The sequence below is a fragment of the Eubalaena glacialis genome, chromosome 3, assembly GCF_028564815.1.
Source record: "Eubalaena glacialis isolate mEubGla1 chromosome 3, mEubGla1.1.hap2.+ XY, whole genome shotgun sequence".
Classification (NCBI taxonomy): domain Eukaryota; kingdom Metazoa; phylum Chordata; class Mammalia; order Artiodactyla; family Balaenidae; genus Eubalaena; species Eubalaena glacialis.
This window is the reverse complement of record NC_083718.1, coordinates 116,063,291-116,081,488: the sequence shown is the minus strand read 5'-3', so window position 1 is coordinate 116,081,488 and position 18,198 is coordinate 116,063,291. Positions and strand designations below refer to the sequence as shown.

Here is an 18,198-nt window from a genome sequence, read left to right as displayed (position 1 = left end):
CTATTTAGTATACTTTAGTCTTTCGGAGATGTTTTAAAATTCATTTAAAATTTAGTGGTTTCTGAGTAATGATGATATTTTCATGATATTGGTTTATTCTAAGAAGGTTACAGTCCTACACTAGTTAAATTTCTTTTAAAAATAAAAATAATAGAATTTCAGAATTGGAAAAGAATTTAGAGGTGATTTAGTATAAGTTCTCATCCAGTATAGAAATCTCTTTTATAGCTTCCTTGACGGATTAATATCTAGTTTCTACATGAGTATATTTGGTGATAGCAAGAAGTGTTCTGTTTAATGAAATTTTTGCTATGAAACTGCAAATAAATCAGTGCATATTGATTGAATGTTGACTAGGTTCCCAGCACTGTTAGGTATTATTGGGAATACAAAATAATCTAAGGTTCCATCTCTGCCCCAAAGGAGCTTAAGGAATAGTTGGAGAAGCAAAATAACACATTCATTCATTGTACCAGTTTATTCAGTATGCTATGTTATAGGCACTGTGCTAAGTTCTGACAACACAAAACTTGGTCTTGGCCCTGAAGATGTTTAAACTGTTGCAAAGATGGACATTCATATACATCCTTCTAAAACAGAAGATAATTGCTGCAGGGTGTGTGTGTGTGTGTGTGTGTGTGTTCATATTGCAATGACCATATATTGCAATAGCTGCAAAAGAGGAAGGATAGTTAAGTCTACCTGGGGAAATCAAGTTTCTTGATTTCTAGGTAGGATGGTTTAAATTATATTCCTGAAAAAAAAAAAGTGTTGTGGTGTGTTACAAAGAATAAGACTTGTGAGGCAAATGTCCACATGGAAGTGTCTAGCAAATAAAGACTTTCAGCTTTTTAGATGTAACAGCACTTTATTTCTAAGAATAAAGGAATAAAGGCTTTTAAATGTACACATGACTGTTCATCATGTAATAGCAAGTTTGAATCTTTAGCCTTCCTAAGAAATAAACTATGCTAACTGGCAATATTAGAGTTAGCTACTTTAAATTTGAGTTGGCATCTCCCTACTCAAGGTATATTAGTCTTAAGAGCTGGTGAGATTCTTTGCACCGATACCTAAAGCTAAGGCTGTGTAATCTTAAGTTCAAGTACATTAGCTTATGTTTTGGGATGTTGATGTTAAGTTTTAAAATGTTGGTGCTGGATACTGGACTCATAAAATACCTAATGCATGATGAGACAATGTTGTAGAGATCCCTTTCTGAATCACTTTTGTGTATCATTGTACTGGTCAGTTTCTTAACTTAATATTTTTAGAAATTCTGCAGTATCAGCCACAAATCTTTTGTCTAATAAACAGGCCATCAGCTACATCATCATTTTACCTTGTAAGAAACCTCATATGCTCACTGGAAATATAAAATCTTGGTTAATTTTTATAATTTCAGCCAGGTCAAGTAAATTAAAGAGAAGAGTTAAATCTTTCCCCAAAGCTTCAAGCAGAAAACATGGACTCTGCCATATGATTTTGTATAAAATACATGGCCTAGACACTATCAAACTCTTAGAGGAAAACATAGGCAGAACACTCTATGACATAAATCACAGCAAGATCCTTTTTGACCCAGCTCCTAGAGAAATGGAAATAAAAACACAAATAAACAAATGGGACCTAATGAAACTTAAAAGCTTTTGCACAGCAAAGGAAACCATAAACAAGACCAAAAGACAACCCTCAGAATGGGAGAAAATATTTGCAAATGAAGCAACTGACAAAGGATTAATCTCCAAGATTTACAAGCAGCTCATGCAGCTCAATAACAAAAAAACAAACAACCCAATCCAAAAATGGGCAGAAGACCTAAATAGACATTTCTCCAAAGAAGATATACAGATTGCCAACAGACACATGAAAGAATGCTCAACATCGTTAATCATTAGAGAAATGCAAATCAAAACTACAATGAGGTATCACCTCATACCAGCCAGAATGGCCAGCATCAAAAAATCTACAAACAATAAATGCTGGAGAGGGTGTGGAGAAAAGGGAACACTCTTGCACTGTGGGTGGGAATGTAAATTGATACAGCCACTATGGAGAACAGTATGGAGGTTCCTTAAAAAACTAAAAATAGAACTACCATACGACCCAGCAATCCCACTACTGGGCATATACCCTGAGAAAACCATAATTCAGAAAGAGTCATGTACCAAAATGTTCATTGCAGCTCTGTTTACAATAGCCAGGACATGGAAGCAACCTAAGTGTCCATCATCGGATGGATGGATAAAGAAGATGTGGCACATATATACAATGGAATATTACTCAGCCATAAAAAGAAATGAAATGGAGGTATTTTGTAATGAGGTGGATGGAGTTAGAGTCTGTCATACAGAGTGAAGTAAGTCAGAAAGAGAAAAACAAATACAGTATGCTAACACATATATATGGAATCTAAGGGAAAAAAAAAAAAAGGTCATGAAGAACCTAGTGGCAAGACGGGAATAAAGACACAGACCTACTAGAGAATGGACTTGAGGATATGGGGAGGGGGAGGGGTGAGATGTGACAGGGTGAGAGAGTGGCATGGACTTATATACACTACCAAATGTAAAATAGATAGCTAGTGGGAAGCAGCCGCATAGCACAGGGAGATCAGCTCGGTGCTTTGTGACCACCTAGAGGGGTGGGATAGGGAGGGTGGGAGGGAGGGAGACGCAAGAGGGAAGAGATATGGGAACATATGTATATGTATAACTGATTCACTTTGTTATAAAGCAGAAAGTAACACACCATTGTAAAGCAATTATACTTCAATAAAGATGTTTAAAAAATAAATAAATAAATAAATAAATAAAATAAAATACATGGCCTTTCTGAGCCAGTTGTATTAAATGAGCAGGATTGGCATCATTTCCACTTCACAGATATGAAAAAAAAATGATGGTAAAATAGAAATTTATTATTTTTAGTCTTTTAAACTATAGACTTCAAATGCCTTCTCTTCATCTGGGGCATTTCCATATGTCACAGGTGTGATGAGTTGGGTCTCTGGCAAACAGATTGAGAGAAGTCTGAGATCAAGGTCCGCATGCCCAATTCTTCCCTCCCACAGCTATCTGCCTTCCTCTCCCAGAGGATCTGCAGGAGCTATATAGACAGAGGACAAGACAGACAAAAGAACATTTAATGAAAACTAAGCTCTGGCCCCAAACCTCACTGTCACTCTCCTGGTGAGCTAGGCCAGAACTCAGATAAGTCACAAGGACTTCCTTTGCCTAAGTGCTGAAGACCTGGACCAGAAGCTGGAGAAAGCACAGGAAGCCTCCTTACCCTCTTTCCCTGTACTTTAATCTCTGTTTGCCCAGATGAAGAAAAGGAGAACCTGGGCAAGGAAGAGACAGGGTGAGGAAGCGGTGGGGAGGAGGAAATTGAGTATTGATTCTCCCTAAAGCCAAGAGGAGAGCTTGTGTGAGCTATCCTCCCCTGGCCCTCCGAGGGTATAATCCACTTCCAAGAGGGAGGCAGCTCCAGACCCACCCTATCACATCAACTTCAAGGAAGAAGAGAGACTTCAAAGTGATGACTCCTAAGAGAAGCTCTAAAGAGAGACTCCAAACAAACTAATTCCAAGAGATCCCCTGCTGGAACTCAGAGCCTTAACCCCTTATGAGCACCAAGGTTTAACACTACTCCTTTAATGTTGCCATCTCTACTAGCCCTCCTTCTCCTAGAAAGAAGTAAGGAGGAAAAAAGAAGAGTCTTGAGTCCTGCCCAGAGATCAGCCATCTAGATGAGTCAGAAAAAAGAAAAAATCCATAACTGAAATTCACCTTATATGGTAAAAGATCTATTCTCTTGGAATGTGTGGAACCAAATTAATGGTATTTCTGGAGTCCAGATAGCTTAACTTCCAAAAAGCATAATGACTGGGAAAAAAAATTCTCCTACCATCCACCACACCTAAATGACAAATTGTCATGACTCTTACCTTACCTGCAAGTCTTCTGTGATGTCATAACAAGGTACAGCTACCACAGCCTGGCAGTTGACATCATTCACTTGCTGAGTACTCGAGTAAATTATTCTTTGATTACTATAGAAAATTTCTAAAATAAATGATCTTTTTTTAAAGATTCTTTTAATACTTTTTTGTTTATTTGTATGATTCCAGTGTTAGAATTCCGTATCTTTGTGCTGTTTGTACATTGGTGTGGATAGTCCAGAGGATTTATGTTTCTCTGGGACTCTCCCAATTTCTTTTATCTTACTCCTGCTCACAGATTTATCAGTGAACTGCACGGTGTCCAGAGATAAGTCAGTTGAGTACAGAACTATGGTTTCAGTCCCCGGGGGTTGCTTCAGAGCTTTTTCTTCATTATTTCAAGAGCATAATTATAAATATTTCAAATTTTTAAGCACCAGACACAAATTGTCTTGGTTATGAATCACTAACAGTATGTTCCTAATGTTTATCCATAGTTTTTGTGTATGCACTGAATTTTCTCGCATGGTTTGACTTTGAAATGGATGCTTTCCACTTAAATCTTAAATTACCATGGATCAAATAATTCATTAGTCTACCTGGCTTGTGGGAAAATGCCATGAAGCAAAATGAAAACAGTTTTGAATCTCATCCACTCCCTCATTTTTCTTTTCTTTTTTTGTGTCCTGGAGAAGCTTTCCTCAAAAGAAAGGGGAAGAAAACATAACATAGATACAACTAAAATACAAGCTACAGGAAATGAAAGCATCCTTGATGGCTGGAAAGTCTCAAGCTAACCAAGGGTTTAAAAAAAATTAACATTCATGGTATGTATAGTCATCCTTACCCTCGAAAAGTCAGTGTATGTATATTCATAGTGGTAGGAGAATTGCCTTTATTAAGAGAGGTATCAAAATGCATACAGGATCCTAAATGTGATCCTAGATGTGATGGTTTCTTCTTTTACTTGGAAAGGAAATGAATAGGTAGTGCCTCCCAAATCTGGCACTCTCTTTGTGTATCTTAAATGAGTCAGCACTTAGCTCCGGCTTTAGGAATCACTAGGCTGACATCACTTGGCAATTTGGAGGTTGTGTGAAGTGAGCTGTTTCATCTCACAGGAAAGTAGCTAAGGCAAATTTTTCCAGATGTTCACTGGCATCTGATTTTATACATGTGTGTACTTGCCGTTGTTGTGGTTTGTTTTCCTTTGGGGAGGGGGCACAGTGTTTATTTATTCACCTCATATTTAGTACATACTTACTTTGTGCCAGGCAATGTCAACAAGGTTGGAGCTTGCCTTTAGAGAGCTTATTGGTCTAGGAGGTAAAATGATAATAGACAATTACACTGTTTCCACAGGTACTACGATAGAGGGAAAATCAGTACTTAAAAACTGCTCCAGTTAACTGTATACTTTTGTTCTATTAATGTATAGTAATGACTCAGGTAATTATGTTTTAACTTTTTCAATGTTTAATTCTTCTACCAGACTGGTGGCATTTTATGTTCCTCAAGCAGACAAATTTCTGTTGATGCTTCACTAGAGAAGATTTGCTTGATGTCTGGTTTTTAATCATGTACAGATCAATCCTATAGCAAGTGTACTATTGTTATACCTTGCCACCAAGAGAATTCGTTAATTCAAAAATCTAAGTTTTAATCAGCTCATCCCTCCAACCCCTTCGATTTTTTCCCCAGGACATTGCCTTCATGCCCCAGAGGTGCCAGGGTATGATCTTGTGCTTCTCCTTTTCCTGTTGCTATTGAGGAAATGAGCAACCAATAAAAGCAGACTTTTTACTCAGCCCTTGTGTTTATTAATAAACATCTGAAAGTTTGTCAATTATCTTTAGACTGCTCGCTCTCTTCCTCTCTTTACTCTCTGGGTCTAAACTTCCGCCATACACAGGGTGTTATTTCCTGACCAACACATGAGTTTTAAACATCATCATTAAAGAAGGAAGATACCACGTGCACAGCAGGCAGGAAATGATGCCACACCCTTGCAGTTATGCTTTTCCATCTCCCCTGGGGACAAGGACTTGTTTGTGTTGGTGAGAGTGATGCAGTGTGTGTGGTGCTCGTGGATGTCTGTTTTTGTGCTCCAGTGGTGATTGCCCCCAAATACACATGTATTGGACTTGGAGAGTAGCAAGCCTTGTGAATAAGACATTTGCTGAGAAAGAAAGCACTTAAATCTTCGCCCTTTTGGAACCATCTTCCCTGCCTTTTCAGTTCCTTCTTTCTCAACAAGATTTTTTGGTACTTAAAATATTTTCAGTAGTTAGCCTTAAAACAGATTCTGCATTCTCAGAGTTAGTCCTGTCACTGATGAAGGTAAATCTCACGTCTCTTGAGGATAGATGCTTTGTCTTCTAGCATCTTATTTCTGAGAGAGCATAGTTAGTTAGTTCCTACGTTAACTGATAACTTAGTGACATGAAAGTTAATTCCCTTCCCTTGTATCTCCATCTCTTTTCCCAGGAGAAATGGGTCTACCTCAGAAAAGAAGAGCAACAGTCCATCTTTTTATTTTTTATTTATTTATTAAAAAAAATTTTTTTTTTTGGCCACGCTGTGCGGCATGCAGGATCCTAGTTCCCCTTCCAAGGGTCGAACCTGCACCCCCTGCAGTGGAAGCTCAGAATCCTAACCACTGGACCGCCAGGGAGGCCCCATCTTTTTAATCTTATTCCTTGTTCTTCCCAAATGCAGCCCTTTGCCTCCTGTCTCTGGAACCCACAAGGTTCTGATCTTACCCTCCCCGCAAAACCTATCCAAGTCCAGCAGCTTCGAGGCCCAATGAAGTTGCTCCTACTCCATGAATCCTTCTCTGCTCACTGCAAGCCTTAGCTTTTATTTCATTTACCACATCATTCACATGGTATATATACAGCCTTGTGTGCACTGTTGTTTGACTTTTCATGTCGCTATTTATGTCTCTCCAACGAGACTGTAAGTGCTTTTAGAACAGTGAATGTTGGTTATGCCTCCTTGATCTTCCTATAATGGTTAGCATAAAGTAAATATTCAATAAGTTTTAGTAGATATTCAATAAAGTAGATATTCAATAAGTTTTAGAACATTAGTTATGCCTCCTTGATTTTCCTATAATGGTTAGCATAAAGCAGATATTCAATAAGTTATAAACTATCCTTATAGTTTTAGACTATATGGATAGTCTGTCCTTAGTATCTCTCTGAACAAGCCCTGGGGAATAGGTCTCTGGGATCTGTTTCTTGCTAGGTCACTCTTAGATCAGCAGAGATAGCTTGTTTTGTTCTATCAGACTGGGGACAAATCTGGACGATCAGCTTCAGGGTGCAACCCTTTGGAACCAGTTGTATTTGAATCTATGGAGTGGAGGGAGGGTAAAAGATAATCACCTTCCTGTTGGCCCACCTGCCACTTTGTGGCTCCAGTCTACATGTCTGTATCCAACTTGCCATAACCAAGTTAAAGCACCATCTTTTTTTTTTTTTTTTTTTAATTTATTTATTTATTTTTGGCTGTGTTGGGTCTTCGTTTCTGTGCGAGGGCTTTCTCTAGTTGCGGCAAGCGGGGGCCACTCTTCATTGCGGTGCGCGGGCCTCTCACTATCGCGGCCTCTCTTGTTGCGGAGCACAGGCTCCAGACGCGCAGGCTCAGTAGTTGTGGCTCACGGGCCCAGTTGCTCCGCGGCATGTGGGATCTTCCCAGACCAGGGCTCGAACCCGTGTCCCCTGCATTGGCAGGCAGATTCTCAACCACTGCGCCACCAGGGAAGCCCCTAAAGCACCATCTTTTAAAAGAACAGGTCACAATCTAAAGAATACCCCCGGGTCACACATTAACATATTGGAATGATGCCTGCTGTTTTACCATATGCAGCAAGTTTTCTCACTTCTTTCAGTGATAATATAGTCATAACTAAGATTTAAAGTCTAAACCAGAGAAATAATTTTGGGGTTATAGTTCATAGAAAAAATATTGTACTTAATTGTTGAGGTTGTAGGAAAATAAGTACTCTCATATGCTGTTAGGGGGAGATGTATAAAGAAATCCAGCCTTTTCTTGTGGGGAGAGGAATTTGACATTGCAGGTTTACCTTGTTTGGTGCTACCCAAGCAATGTTGATTCTTCATAATGGTAGTCTTGAGACTAATTTTATATTACAGCACACTGTCTCTCTCTTATGAAAAGATAGTAAAGCAAGAGTTATGCTTGAAAACACTCCCTGTGTTCAACGTGTATAGCCATGATAAAATATAAAAGGAGGTACCAAAAATGCATACATGGACTCAAAAACAAGATAAACACTTCTGCGGAGCACGAATGGAATACTGAGCACGGCTGAAGCAACAGCTGGGCTGTCATCCAAATGCAGGCAGTAGCGGCCAGGCGCTCAGCTCCTGCCAGTAAAGGAACTAAAAATGCACCAAGCAAGATAAGAGACTGGAGCCTGGTCACTGTTTGTAGCCAAAGGTCCTCACTCCCAAAAGGAAGCTAAAAAGAATGGCAATTAACTGGCTGCTGGAGCTGGTACTTCAGAGGAAACCGTGCATCTGGGGTGCCTCCCAACCAGGAACTGAGTCAGCCTGCCCATGTCTCCCTGACTGGAACTGTGAGATCCTGACATCACAGGAGAACATCAAAACACCATGACAAGTCCTAATGGTGGACTGGGGAGCTGGGCGCAGGAAACCACAAAAGAGTGCGCGAGAGAAAGCAATCTCAGAACAAGCCTACCACCAGAACACATGAAGAAAATGATGCTAAGAAAGTCTCTCAGCAAAACTGACAGTTGGAATATTGATTCACTCCACTTAAGATGAAACTAAGTTTTAAAACAAGCAGTGAAGTTAAAATAAATACATTTACTTTAAAAAGTTCAAAAAAAGTAAATAAAAAGCAGAAAAAATAGATTTAGAGTGGTCAAAGAAATAACATTAAAAAGTAGGTAGATATGACATAAGATCAAATGGATATAAAAAATTTAGAAATCATGGAAATAAAAAAGCCACTGAACTTTAAAATATCAATAGGTAGAATAATGACACTGTACTTAGTTGTAGAAAGAAGTAATGACTTAGATAAGAGTTCTGAGTTACCCAGAGGCCAGCACAGAGAGAGACAGGGATTAAAACGCACAGACACACACCCGTGGAAGATCAGTTGAGAGACTCTAACATACATCTAATAGGAATTGCAGAAAAAAATGGAAGAAATGATGAAGCAAGTTTTGAAGCAATTATTTAAGGAGATTTTGCTAAAGTTTTCCAAAATTGAAGAAAGTCAAGTCCTTAGCTACAGACATCAAGCAGTGTTCATCTACATACACTTAAAATTAAAGTGAAACTATAGAAGATCTGGGGTTAAAGGTAAAATCTTTAAAGCTACCCTAGAGAATTATTAAGGGAGATACTTTAACCAAAAGGAAAAGGAACCCACGGGCAAGATAAAGGATCTAAGAAAATTGGTGAGCACATGATAAATATGTAAATAATCACAAGCAACTAGAGATTATTTTTTTTAATTGTGTGTTTCAAAGGAAAGCTAAAACAAACTCTGGGAACAACAAAACGGGATAGTTCAGCGGGTAGTTAAAACATGCTTGGAAGGGGAGGTAGGGATTCTGAAAAGCTTTAAGTGTATACATTTTGAGAAATTATAGATAACCTTTATTACAGAAATTTAGTCTTCACCTTCCCAACCAGCTGAAGCAGGATGGAAAATAGGAGATGTGGAAGATGTTATCAATGCAACAGAAAGCAGGAAGGAGGAAGAAATGGTATATATAAAAATAAAAATATGGAGAGGGAGACGCAAGAGGGAGGGGATATGGGGATATATGTATATGTATAGCTGATTCACTTTGTTATACAGCACACCATGGTAAAGCAATTATACTCCAATAAACATGTTAAAAAAATAAAATAAAAATAAAATTATGGAAATAATTCCAAATATCAGTAAATATCCAAATATGAGTGAGGTTAGCAAAATAATGTAATAGATTAAATTCACTTGTAAGAGAAAGAGGTGATTAGTTTAGATTTTTAAAAAAATACATAAAACAGGCACCTAAAAAAATAAAACAAAATCACAGACAAAAGTGCAAAATAGAGATTAAAGAAGGATATTTAAAAAACAGGAAAAAGCCGGTGGAGCTCTGTTAATATTAGACAGCATTTCTAAACTGCACTCTTTATCAAAACAAGGTATCTATTTAAATTTTAAAACATGCATGAATTCTTGTAACACCACACAGGATACAAAAGAATCTCAACACCCCAAGGAATTCCCTGGTTCTGAACCTTTGCTGTGAACCTCTGGCAACCACTGATCTGTTGTCTTGCCTGATTTGCAGAATGCCATGTAAAATCAGGCAGCATGTACTTTTTTGAGACTGGCACTGTTTTTAAGTTAACAATTGCCTAAATGCACATCGTCGTTGGAATGTTTTTAATAAATTATAGCACATCCACACCATGTAATAATGTGGCCCTTAGAATGAAGTAGATCCCTATGTGCCGATGTGTTAAGGTCTCCAAGACATCCTATGAAAGTGAAAAACTCAAGGTGCCAGAACAACTCATGTAGGAAGATCCCATGTGTTTATATGCCATGTTGCTGTAAATGCACAGATAAAGATCCAGAAGAGTACGCACCAAGCTTATCAGGGCTTCCTAAGGAATGGCAAGGGAGTAGCAAAGGTGAAGGGAGGATGCTCCCTTCTGTGCTAAATATGTGTTTTTTAAAAAAGATTTATAATAGCAAAAAATAAAATGTTTAAGCATAACTTAACAATAAATGTCCAAAATCTATTTGGAGAAAGCTATGAAACACTCTTGGGAGACACAAAATTAGATTGAACAAGTGGAAACACACACCATGGAGAGGAAGAATCAACACCATAAAGATGTCAGTGCTTCTTAAATTAATTTATAAATGTAATGTAATCCCAATAAAAATACCACCAAGGTTTTTTTTTTTATTTCTGGATCTAGACTATAAAGTTGATTTTAAAGTTCATTGTGAAAGACGAGCATGAATTTGAGCACTTGCAACACTCATGACTGATTCAGTTGTCTTTCTCCTGTGCTTGACCTTGAAGGGCGCATTGCTCTTGCTATCTCTAACATATCTGACGTACAGCAGAACCTCCACAATGGTTGACTTTTCCTGAGGCACACGCAGAACTACTCAGCACTTGTGTTCTACACATCCTACACCACCGCCATCGATGTCATTTATGTCTCCCTCATGTAATAGATAAGCTGGCCCTTATTTATGTTGCTCTATTTTTGTTATATCAAGCAGTTTCTCTGAAGCTAAGTGGTTTGGTCTGGTTTGGTTTGGTTTGAACCTCAGCCCTTTGGTGTCTCATTCATGCAAATGTGAATCTGTTTCAACATGTTACCGCTGTTCCCTGCTGCTTCTCACTGCAATCCTTTCCTGGAAACAGCCTAAATTAAGTAGATCTTATTTTTACATTATAATAATGGGTGTTATGATTCTAACAAAGGGACTGAGAATCAAATAACCATCATCAAAGATAAACAAAGATGTAGACGAACATTAATGATTTAAAACTGTGAAAATTACTATTAAAAGGCCCTAAGTTTACATTGACCATGCGAGGTATTTCAATATGCGATCAAGAGTGTACATACTCTACTTAAAAATGCATCTCTTTGCTAGTATAAGTGTGATGATTACAATTTTAAATATTTGATTTCTTTTCCTAGATCTGAGCAGCATTTCAGGGCATAGTTTGGATGGGTTGCTTCCTTTTTTAAAGAAGTTTGAATTTTACTTTGTTTCTCTTGAAAGACATCCCCCTGTAGAAAGTAACAGCAAGAAATTCAGTTTATTTCATTGACCTTAGAATTTTTTTTCAAAAACAGCTGTGGTGTTATCTCAAAATAATTTGCAAATGGGAATTCATGAATCCAAATTTAGTGAGCCCATTTCTCCAATCACTGCAACGCTTGTGTTTCTTTTCCAGAAATATTACCTAGATATTATGACAGACATGGAACAATTTTACATGTATATTTTTTATTCCTCTAGGAACTTTAATTGTAAAGTCTTGAGGAGCATTTTATATACTTACATTACTGGATGTCAGCTGCTCCTTAGGACCTAGAGGATATTGGCCCAAATTCCAGTCCATGGCCTAAGTTCTGACAGACTCCTAGAAGAATTAGGTTCTCATGGTCCCAGTTCCTGCTTCCATGGAAACAGTTTATAGATTTTTAGCATCCCAGGCAAACTCTCTTTGTCTGTTCAGTTTTGATCCAAGCATGAAATTTAGTCCTTTTTGTGCTGTGATTTCCACAAAATTCATTCATAATAGAGGTGTGTGTGTGTGTTTAGCAGATTTTACCAAAGGTTTAGGGAAGAGTGAAAGGTATTTACATCTCAAAATAGAAATAATGAGTGTACACCCCAGCCTCCTACCATGTTGCTTGAGCTATTTCCTTTGATTCTAGCCCCTCTCTGCTCTGCTGACTCACTCCTCCTACCTCCAAGCCTGTTCGTCCCAATACAGCGTGGGGGGGTTTAGCATCTTTGTTGCCTGGCTTCGCCTGACCTTTGCCCTCAGTGACTCACCTCCTTCTAGTTCCCTATCTTCCTCATTCCCAAACTAACTGAGATATTTTCTTTAACGTAGATGATTTCGTTCAAGAATTATTCTCATGGAGGACTTCCCTGGTGGTCCAGTGGTTAAGACTTCACCTTCCAATGCAGGGCATGTGGGTTTGATACCTGGTCCGGGAGCTAAGATCCCACGTGCCTCGTGGCCAAAAAACCAAAACATAAAACAGAAGCAATATTGTAACAAATTCAATAAAGACTTTAAAAATGGTCCACATCAAAAAAAATTTTTTTTTTTTTTAAAGAATTATTCTCGTATCTGCTTTTAGGAGAGTAACTTTCTCACCTTGCCATATTGTGGATCAGATTCTCTTGTTCATCTTGCTTTTTAAATTTTTTTCTCTTCCCCCTACCCTCATTTCTTTCCCCTCTTTCTCGCCCTCCCCCTATATAAACACTCTGTGTAGCTCTAGTCTCAATGCTTTTTCCTCCAAAGGCAGTCTGAGGGTTGTCCCTAGAAGAAAAGGATGGGATTCCTCATCATAATGACATGTGTGTGTATGAGCTGGTGGTGATGGTCTGAGCCTCGATGGTTTGTAGCATGGGATGTGGGCGGTGGCTTTCTCCCTGGTCTTACCCCAAGCACTCTCCCTTAGCCCTGCACCGGCAGCCTGGAGCCCTACCATTATGCCTTTGCAATTTGTTTTGCAGCCTTCCCTTAAGGCTTGTTTTGTACTTTAATCTTTAAATTTCTGGGTAAAGGTAAAAAGAAGTGAGGTATAGGTTTAATTAGACAAGCTTCTCAAAAGAGCAGAAAAGGTGAAACAGAAACTTTCAAGTTCTTACAAGCTGCTATTTACAAATATCCCACAGAAACACCCTTTACCCATTTCTTTTTTTAAAAGAAACCTATCTGCCTTATTTTTTTCTGTCTTCTTTCTCTTTTTTACTGTACCTTTGAAAATATTGATGCTTCTCCCAGTTCTTCTCAGTGTTGCAGAGTTTCCGTTAACCATGGAAGATAACTTCCACTCTTTACTGTTGGACTCCGTAACCTGCCCTCTTCCTTTTCGTACTCCTGGATAGACAACCTGCCATCACATTCTTTGGGACTTCAACCATGAGCTGTGTCTCTGCTGGAGTCTTCTTAGGATGTGTTCTCTTGGCAGCATGAGCAGCTATTGTTCGTAGTGACTAAACTCCAGTATCTTTTTCTACTCTGTGCTCATTTCTGAGTAGTTAACAGCTTCTGGAAAACAGATCACTGTCTTTACCTTCCTGGGATTTAAATAGGCACATTTTAAAAATTACATCTTTGTGAAGATTGAAAGAAATATGACATCAGAAGGCGGAGAGGAACTTCTGGAGATTGCCTGTGTGTTCCCCTCCTATGTTGGGCTGTTCTCTTAAAGCCATCGTAGCAGAAACTCGGAGAAAGGAGGAGACTATCTGGAGTGGTGGAAATATACTAGTCTGTTCTGCTGTTTCCTAGCTATATGAACGTGGGCAAGTTATTGAACTTCTCTGAACTTTAGTTGGGTTCTTCTGTAGAACGGGGAGAAAATGACCTACACCTCTCTAGCATGGCAGATGCTAGCCAATCAGGTACCTTTGTGCAGAATATAAAAAGGCATCCCATGAGGGTGAACAGCTGAGCGAGGGGGGCACAAGCAGGATTTCAGCCCACACTTGCCCCTCAGCTGGGCACCCTGGTACAGGGCATAACCTGAAACCCTCTGCAGCAGCCAAGCTCCAGAGGTTTATCGTCTTCCCCCATGAGCAGCAAGCCTGGAGAAAGGCTGGGCAGGGGGCAGTAATGGGGCCACCTGGTTGCTTGGCAGGGACTTAGCACCTCCAGAAGGTGCCTGCCTTTTTACCTTCTAGCTCGTCTCTATTTTCATCACACCATTAACAATGTCATATTAACATACTAGCTGTATCTCCCATGTCACCAGGTTATGGTCATATTCTCATGCCATAGCAGTCTACTTTGTAATAGAGTAAGTTTCTACTTCTAGAATCAACATAAAGAGCTTTGCTGTTGCAAAATCATTGTACACTATGGATTTTCAGCCATTTGACATAACAAGGTACAAATAGACTTCCCCTGCATTATTAATTCCATGTTATTACCATCAATTTCTTGGTTATTATTCTTTCTCTGAACTGTTTGCTTATTGTCCAGATGATTCCACTTACGTGTACTTCTTCCTGGGGATGATTCCTCCAGGTTGATTCAAGGAGTATTTTGCCTCATCCTGCCTCATCTTCAGAAAGAATGTGTTCTCTCTTACCCAAATTGCAATCTCATGAGACTGCTGGACATTCTTAGGGCTTAATATTCTTTTCAACAAATTGAAGCATTGGTAGAGGGATAGAAGTTGATGTTATATTTTGTGTGAAAAGCAGCAAGTTTAGACATAACTATTTTACTATCGAACATTTCTGTATTTTTTCATCTCTCTCTGAAGAAATAGTTTTTACAAAAGCTTAGTAAATTCCCATTTTATTAAAGCCATTCACGTTCATCTGTGCATGTCTAAGATATGGATAGAAAGAAAAGAGGAAACGATAAAGACAGGAATTTCTCCCATATTTCCTCCTTTTAATGCTTCTCATACAGAAACTAATATAAATCTTGGGAGCCATCCAATTCAAGACTGAGTCTGATAAGAGGATGTACTTCCCAGACCAATGACTGATTCTCCCAGGCTTCAGTGAGAGAAGAAATGCAAATTTAAAAAAATTTTTTTTAAACATGAATGTTCTTTAAATATTTATTTTGTTGTGAATCGTTCTGTGTCCTAACAAAACTGCTGCGTTTTGTGTCATGAGTTAGACATGGTGAACAAAGATATATCGATACATTTCATTTTTCCGACATGTGGGCTAAGAATAAAAATCTCGGTGCTGGAATTGAACATTGTATTCTCCAGGCAAAGGAAATGGACATTTATTGGATGTTATTGCTGCTTTCTTCGCACTAATGACATTATGAAAGCTCTTTGAGTAATATAATTTGAAAATATTATTTCTTTGTTTCAGGTCATGCAAGACAAGATAATCTGCCTTCCAAAAAGAGTGCAGCCTTCTCAGAACCACTCTTCCGTTTCGAATGTCTCTCAAGCAGTGGCCAGTACCACCCCACTGCCTCCACCGAAACCGTCTCCTACTAACCCAGTCACTGTGGAAATGAAAGGACTGAAGACAGATTTGGACCTTCAGCAGTACAGCTTTATTAACCAGATGTGCTATGAGCGAGCCCTCCACTGGTACGCCAAGTATTTCCCTTACCTTGTCCTCATCCATACCCTGGTCTTCATGCTCTGTAGCAACTTTTGGTTCAAATTCCCTGGTTCCAGCTCCAAAATAGAACATTTCATCTCAATCCTGGGGAAGTGTTTTGACTCTCCCTGGACCACACGGGCTTTATCTGAAGTGTCTGGGGAGGACTCAGAAGAAAAGGACAACAGGAAGAACAACATGAGCAGGTCCAACACCACCCAGTCTGGTCCAGAAGGCAGCCTGGTCAACTCTCAGTCTTTAAAGTCAATTCCTGAGAAGTTTGTGGTTGACAAATCCACTGCAGGGGCTCTAGATAAGAAGGAGGGTGAGCAAGCCAAGGCTTTATTTGAGAAGGTGAAGAAGTTCAGGCTGCACGTAGAAGAAGGTGATATATTATATGCTATGTATGTTCGTCAGACTGTACTTAAGGTTATAAAATTCCTAATCATCATTGCATATAATAGCGCCCTGGTTTCCAAAGTCCAGTTTACAGTGGACTGTAATGTTGACATTCAGGACATGACTGGATATAAAAACTTTTCTTGCAATCATACCATGGCACACTTGTTCTCAAAACTCTCCTTTTGCTACCTGTGCTTTGTAAGTATCTACGGATTGACGTGCCTTTATACCTTATACTGGCTATTCTACCGTTCTCTGAGGGAGTACTCTTTTGAGTATGTCCGGCAGGAAACTGGAATTGATGATATTCCAGACGTGAAAAATGACTTTGCTTTTATGCTTCATATGATAGATCAGTACGACCCTCTGTATTCCAAGAGATTTGCAGTGTTCCTATCTGAAGTGAGTGAAAACAAATTAAAGCAGCTGAATTTAAACAATGAGTGGACTCCGGATAAACTGAGGCAGAAGCTGCAGACGAATGCCCATAACCGTCTGGAATTGCCTCTCATCATGCTCTCTGGCCTTCCAGACACTGTTTTTGAAATCACAGAGTTGCAGTCTCTAAAACTTGAAATCATTAAGAATGTCATGATACCAGCCACCATTGCGCAGCTAGACAATCTCCAGGAGCTCTCTCTGCACCAGTGCTCGGTCAAAATCCACAGCGCGGCGCTCTCTTTCCTGAAGGAGAACCTCAAGGTCTTGAGCGTCAAGTTTGATGATATGAGGGAGCTGCCCCCCTGGATGTATGGCCTCCGGAACCTGGAGGAGCTCTACCTGGTTGGCTCTCTAAGTCACGATATTTCCAAAAATATCACCCTTGAGTCTCTGCGGGATCTCAAAAGCCTTAAAATTCTCTCTATCAAAAGCAATGTTTCCAAAATCCCGCAGGCAGTGGTTGATGTTTCCAGCCATCTCCAGAAGATGTGCATACACAACGATGGCACCAAGCTGGTGATGCTTAACAATTTGAAGAAGATGACCAATCTGACAGAGCTAGAGCTGGTCCACTGTGACCTGGAGCGCATTCCTCACGCCGTGTTCAGCCTGCTTAGCCTCCAGGAATTGGACCTCAAGGAAAATAATCTGAAATCTATAGAAGAGATCGTTAGCTTCCAGCACTTGAGAAAGTTGACAGTGCTAAAACTGTGGCATAACAGCATCACCTACATCCCAGAGCATATAAAGAAACTCACCAGCCTGGAGCGCCTCTTCTTTAGTCACAATAAAATAGAGGTGCTGCCTTCCCACCTCTTCCTATGCAACAAGATCCGATACCTGGACTTGTCCTACAATGACATTAGATTTATCCCGCCTGAGATCGGAGTTCTACAAAGTTTACAGTATTTTTCCATCACTTGTAACAAAGTGGAGAGCCTTCCAGATGAACTCTATTTCTGTAAGAAACTCAAAACTCTGAAGATTGGGAAAAACAGCCTATCAGTACTTTCACCAAAAATTGGAAATTTACTATTTCTTTCCTATTTAGATGTTAAAGGCAATCACTTTGAAATTCTCCCTCCCGAACTGGGCGACTGTCGGGCTCTGAAGCGAGCTGGTTTAGTTGTAGAAGATGCTCTGTTTGAAACCCTGCCTTCTGATGTCCGGGAGCAAATGAAAACAGAATAACTTATTTTTGTTTAAAGTTTAACTGAAACATGCTTCTACCAAATACAGTATAAATAATTAGGTAGTCTTAACGCCTTTCCTATTTTATTATTTTTTTCTTTTTCACACAAAACAAAATGTACACAAAGACTGAGTAAGGAGTATGTATTTTTAATAAAAATTTAATTGTATTTTTTCAATATTAATATTTTAAAGTTTTATTTGTCCTGGAACCTAATGTATCTATTACTGTTTTCTACTGACAGAAACAGATGGTTCCGTCTGTTTTTTTGTTTTGGTTGTTTTGTTTGTTTTGGTTTTTCAGTTCATTCTTGTGAAGGGAAGGGAATTTTAAGTTGCATGCTTTTGGT

General features: G+C 39.1%; 1 protein-coding gene across 1 annotated transcript in view; it reads left to right on the top strand.

Moving 5' to 3' along the window:
• LRRC8C (leucine rich repeat containing 8 VRAC subunit C) overlaps positions 1-17,981 on the top strand; it is an 87,656-nt gene extending 69,675 nt beyond the window's left edge. The window contains exon 3 of the mRNA XM_061183921.1: positions 15,575-17,981. Coding sequence (XP_061039904.1) covers positions 15,575-17,848 — 2,274 coding nt within the window. The 3' untranslated portion in view covers positions 17,849-17,981. The remainder of the gene's footprint in view (positions 1-15,574) is intronic.
• The last annotated feature ends 217 nt before the right edge of the window (positions 17,982-18,198 follow it).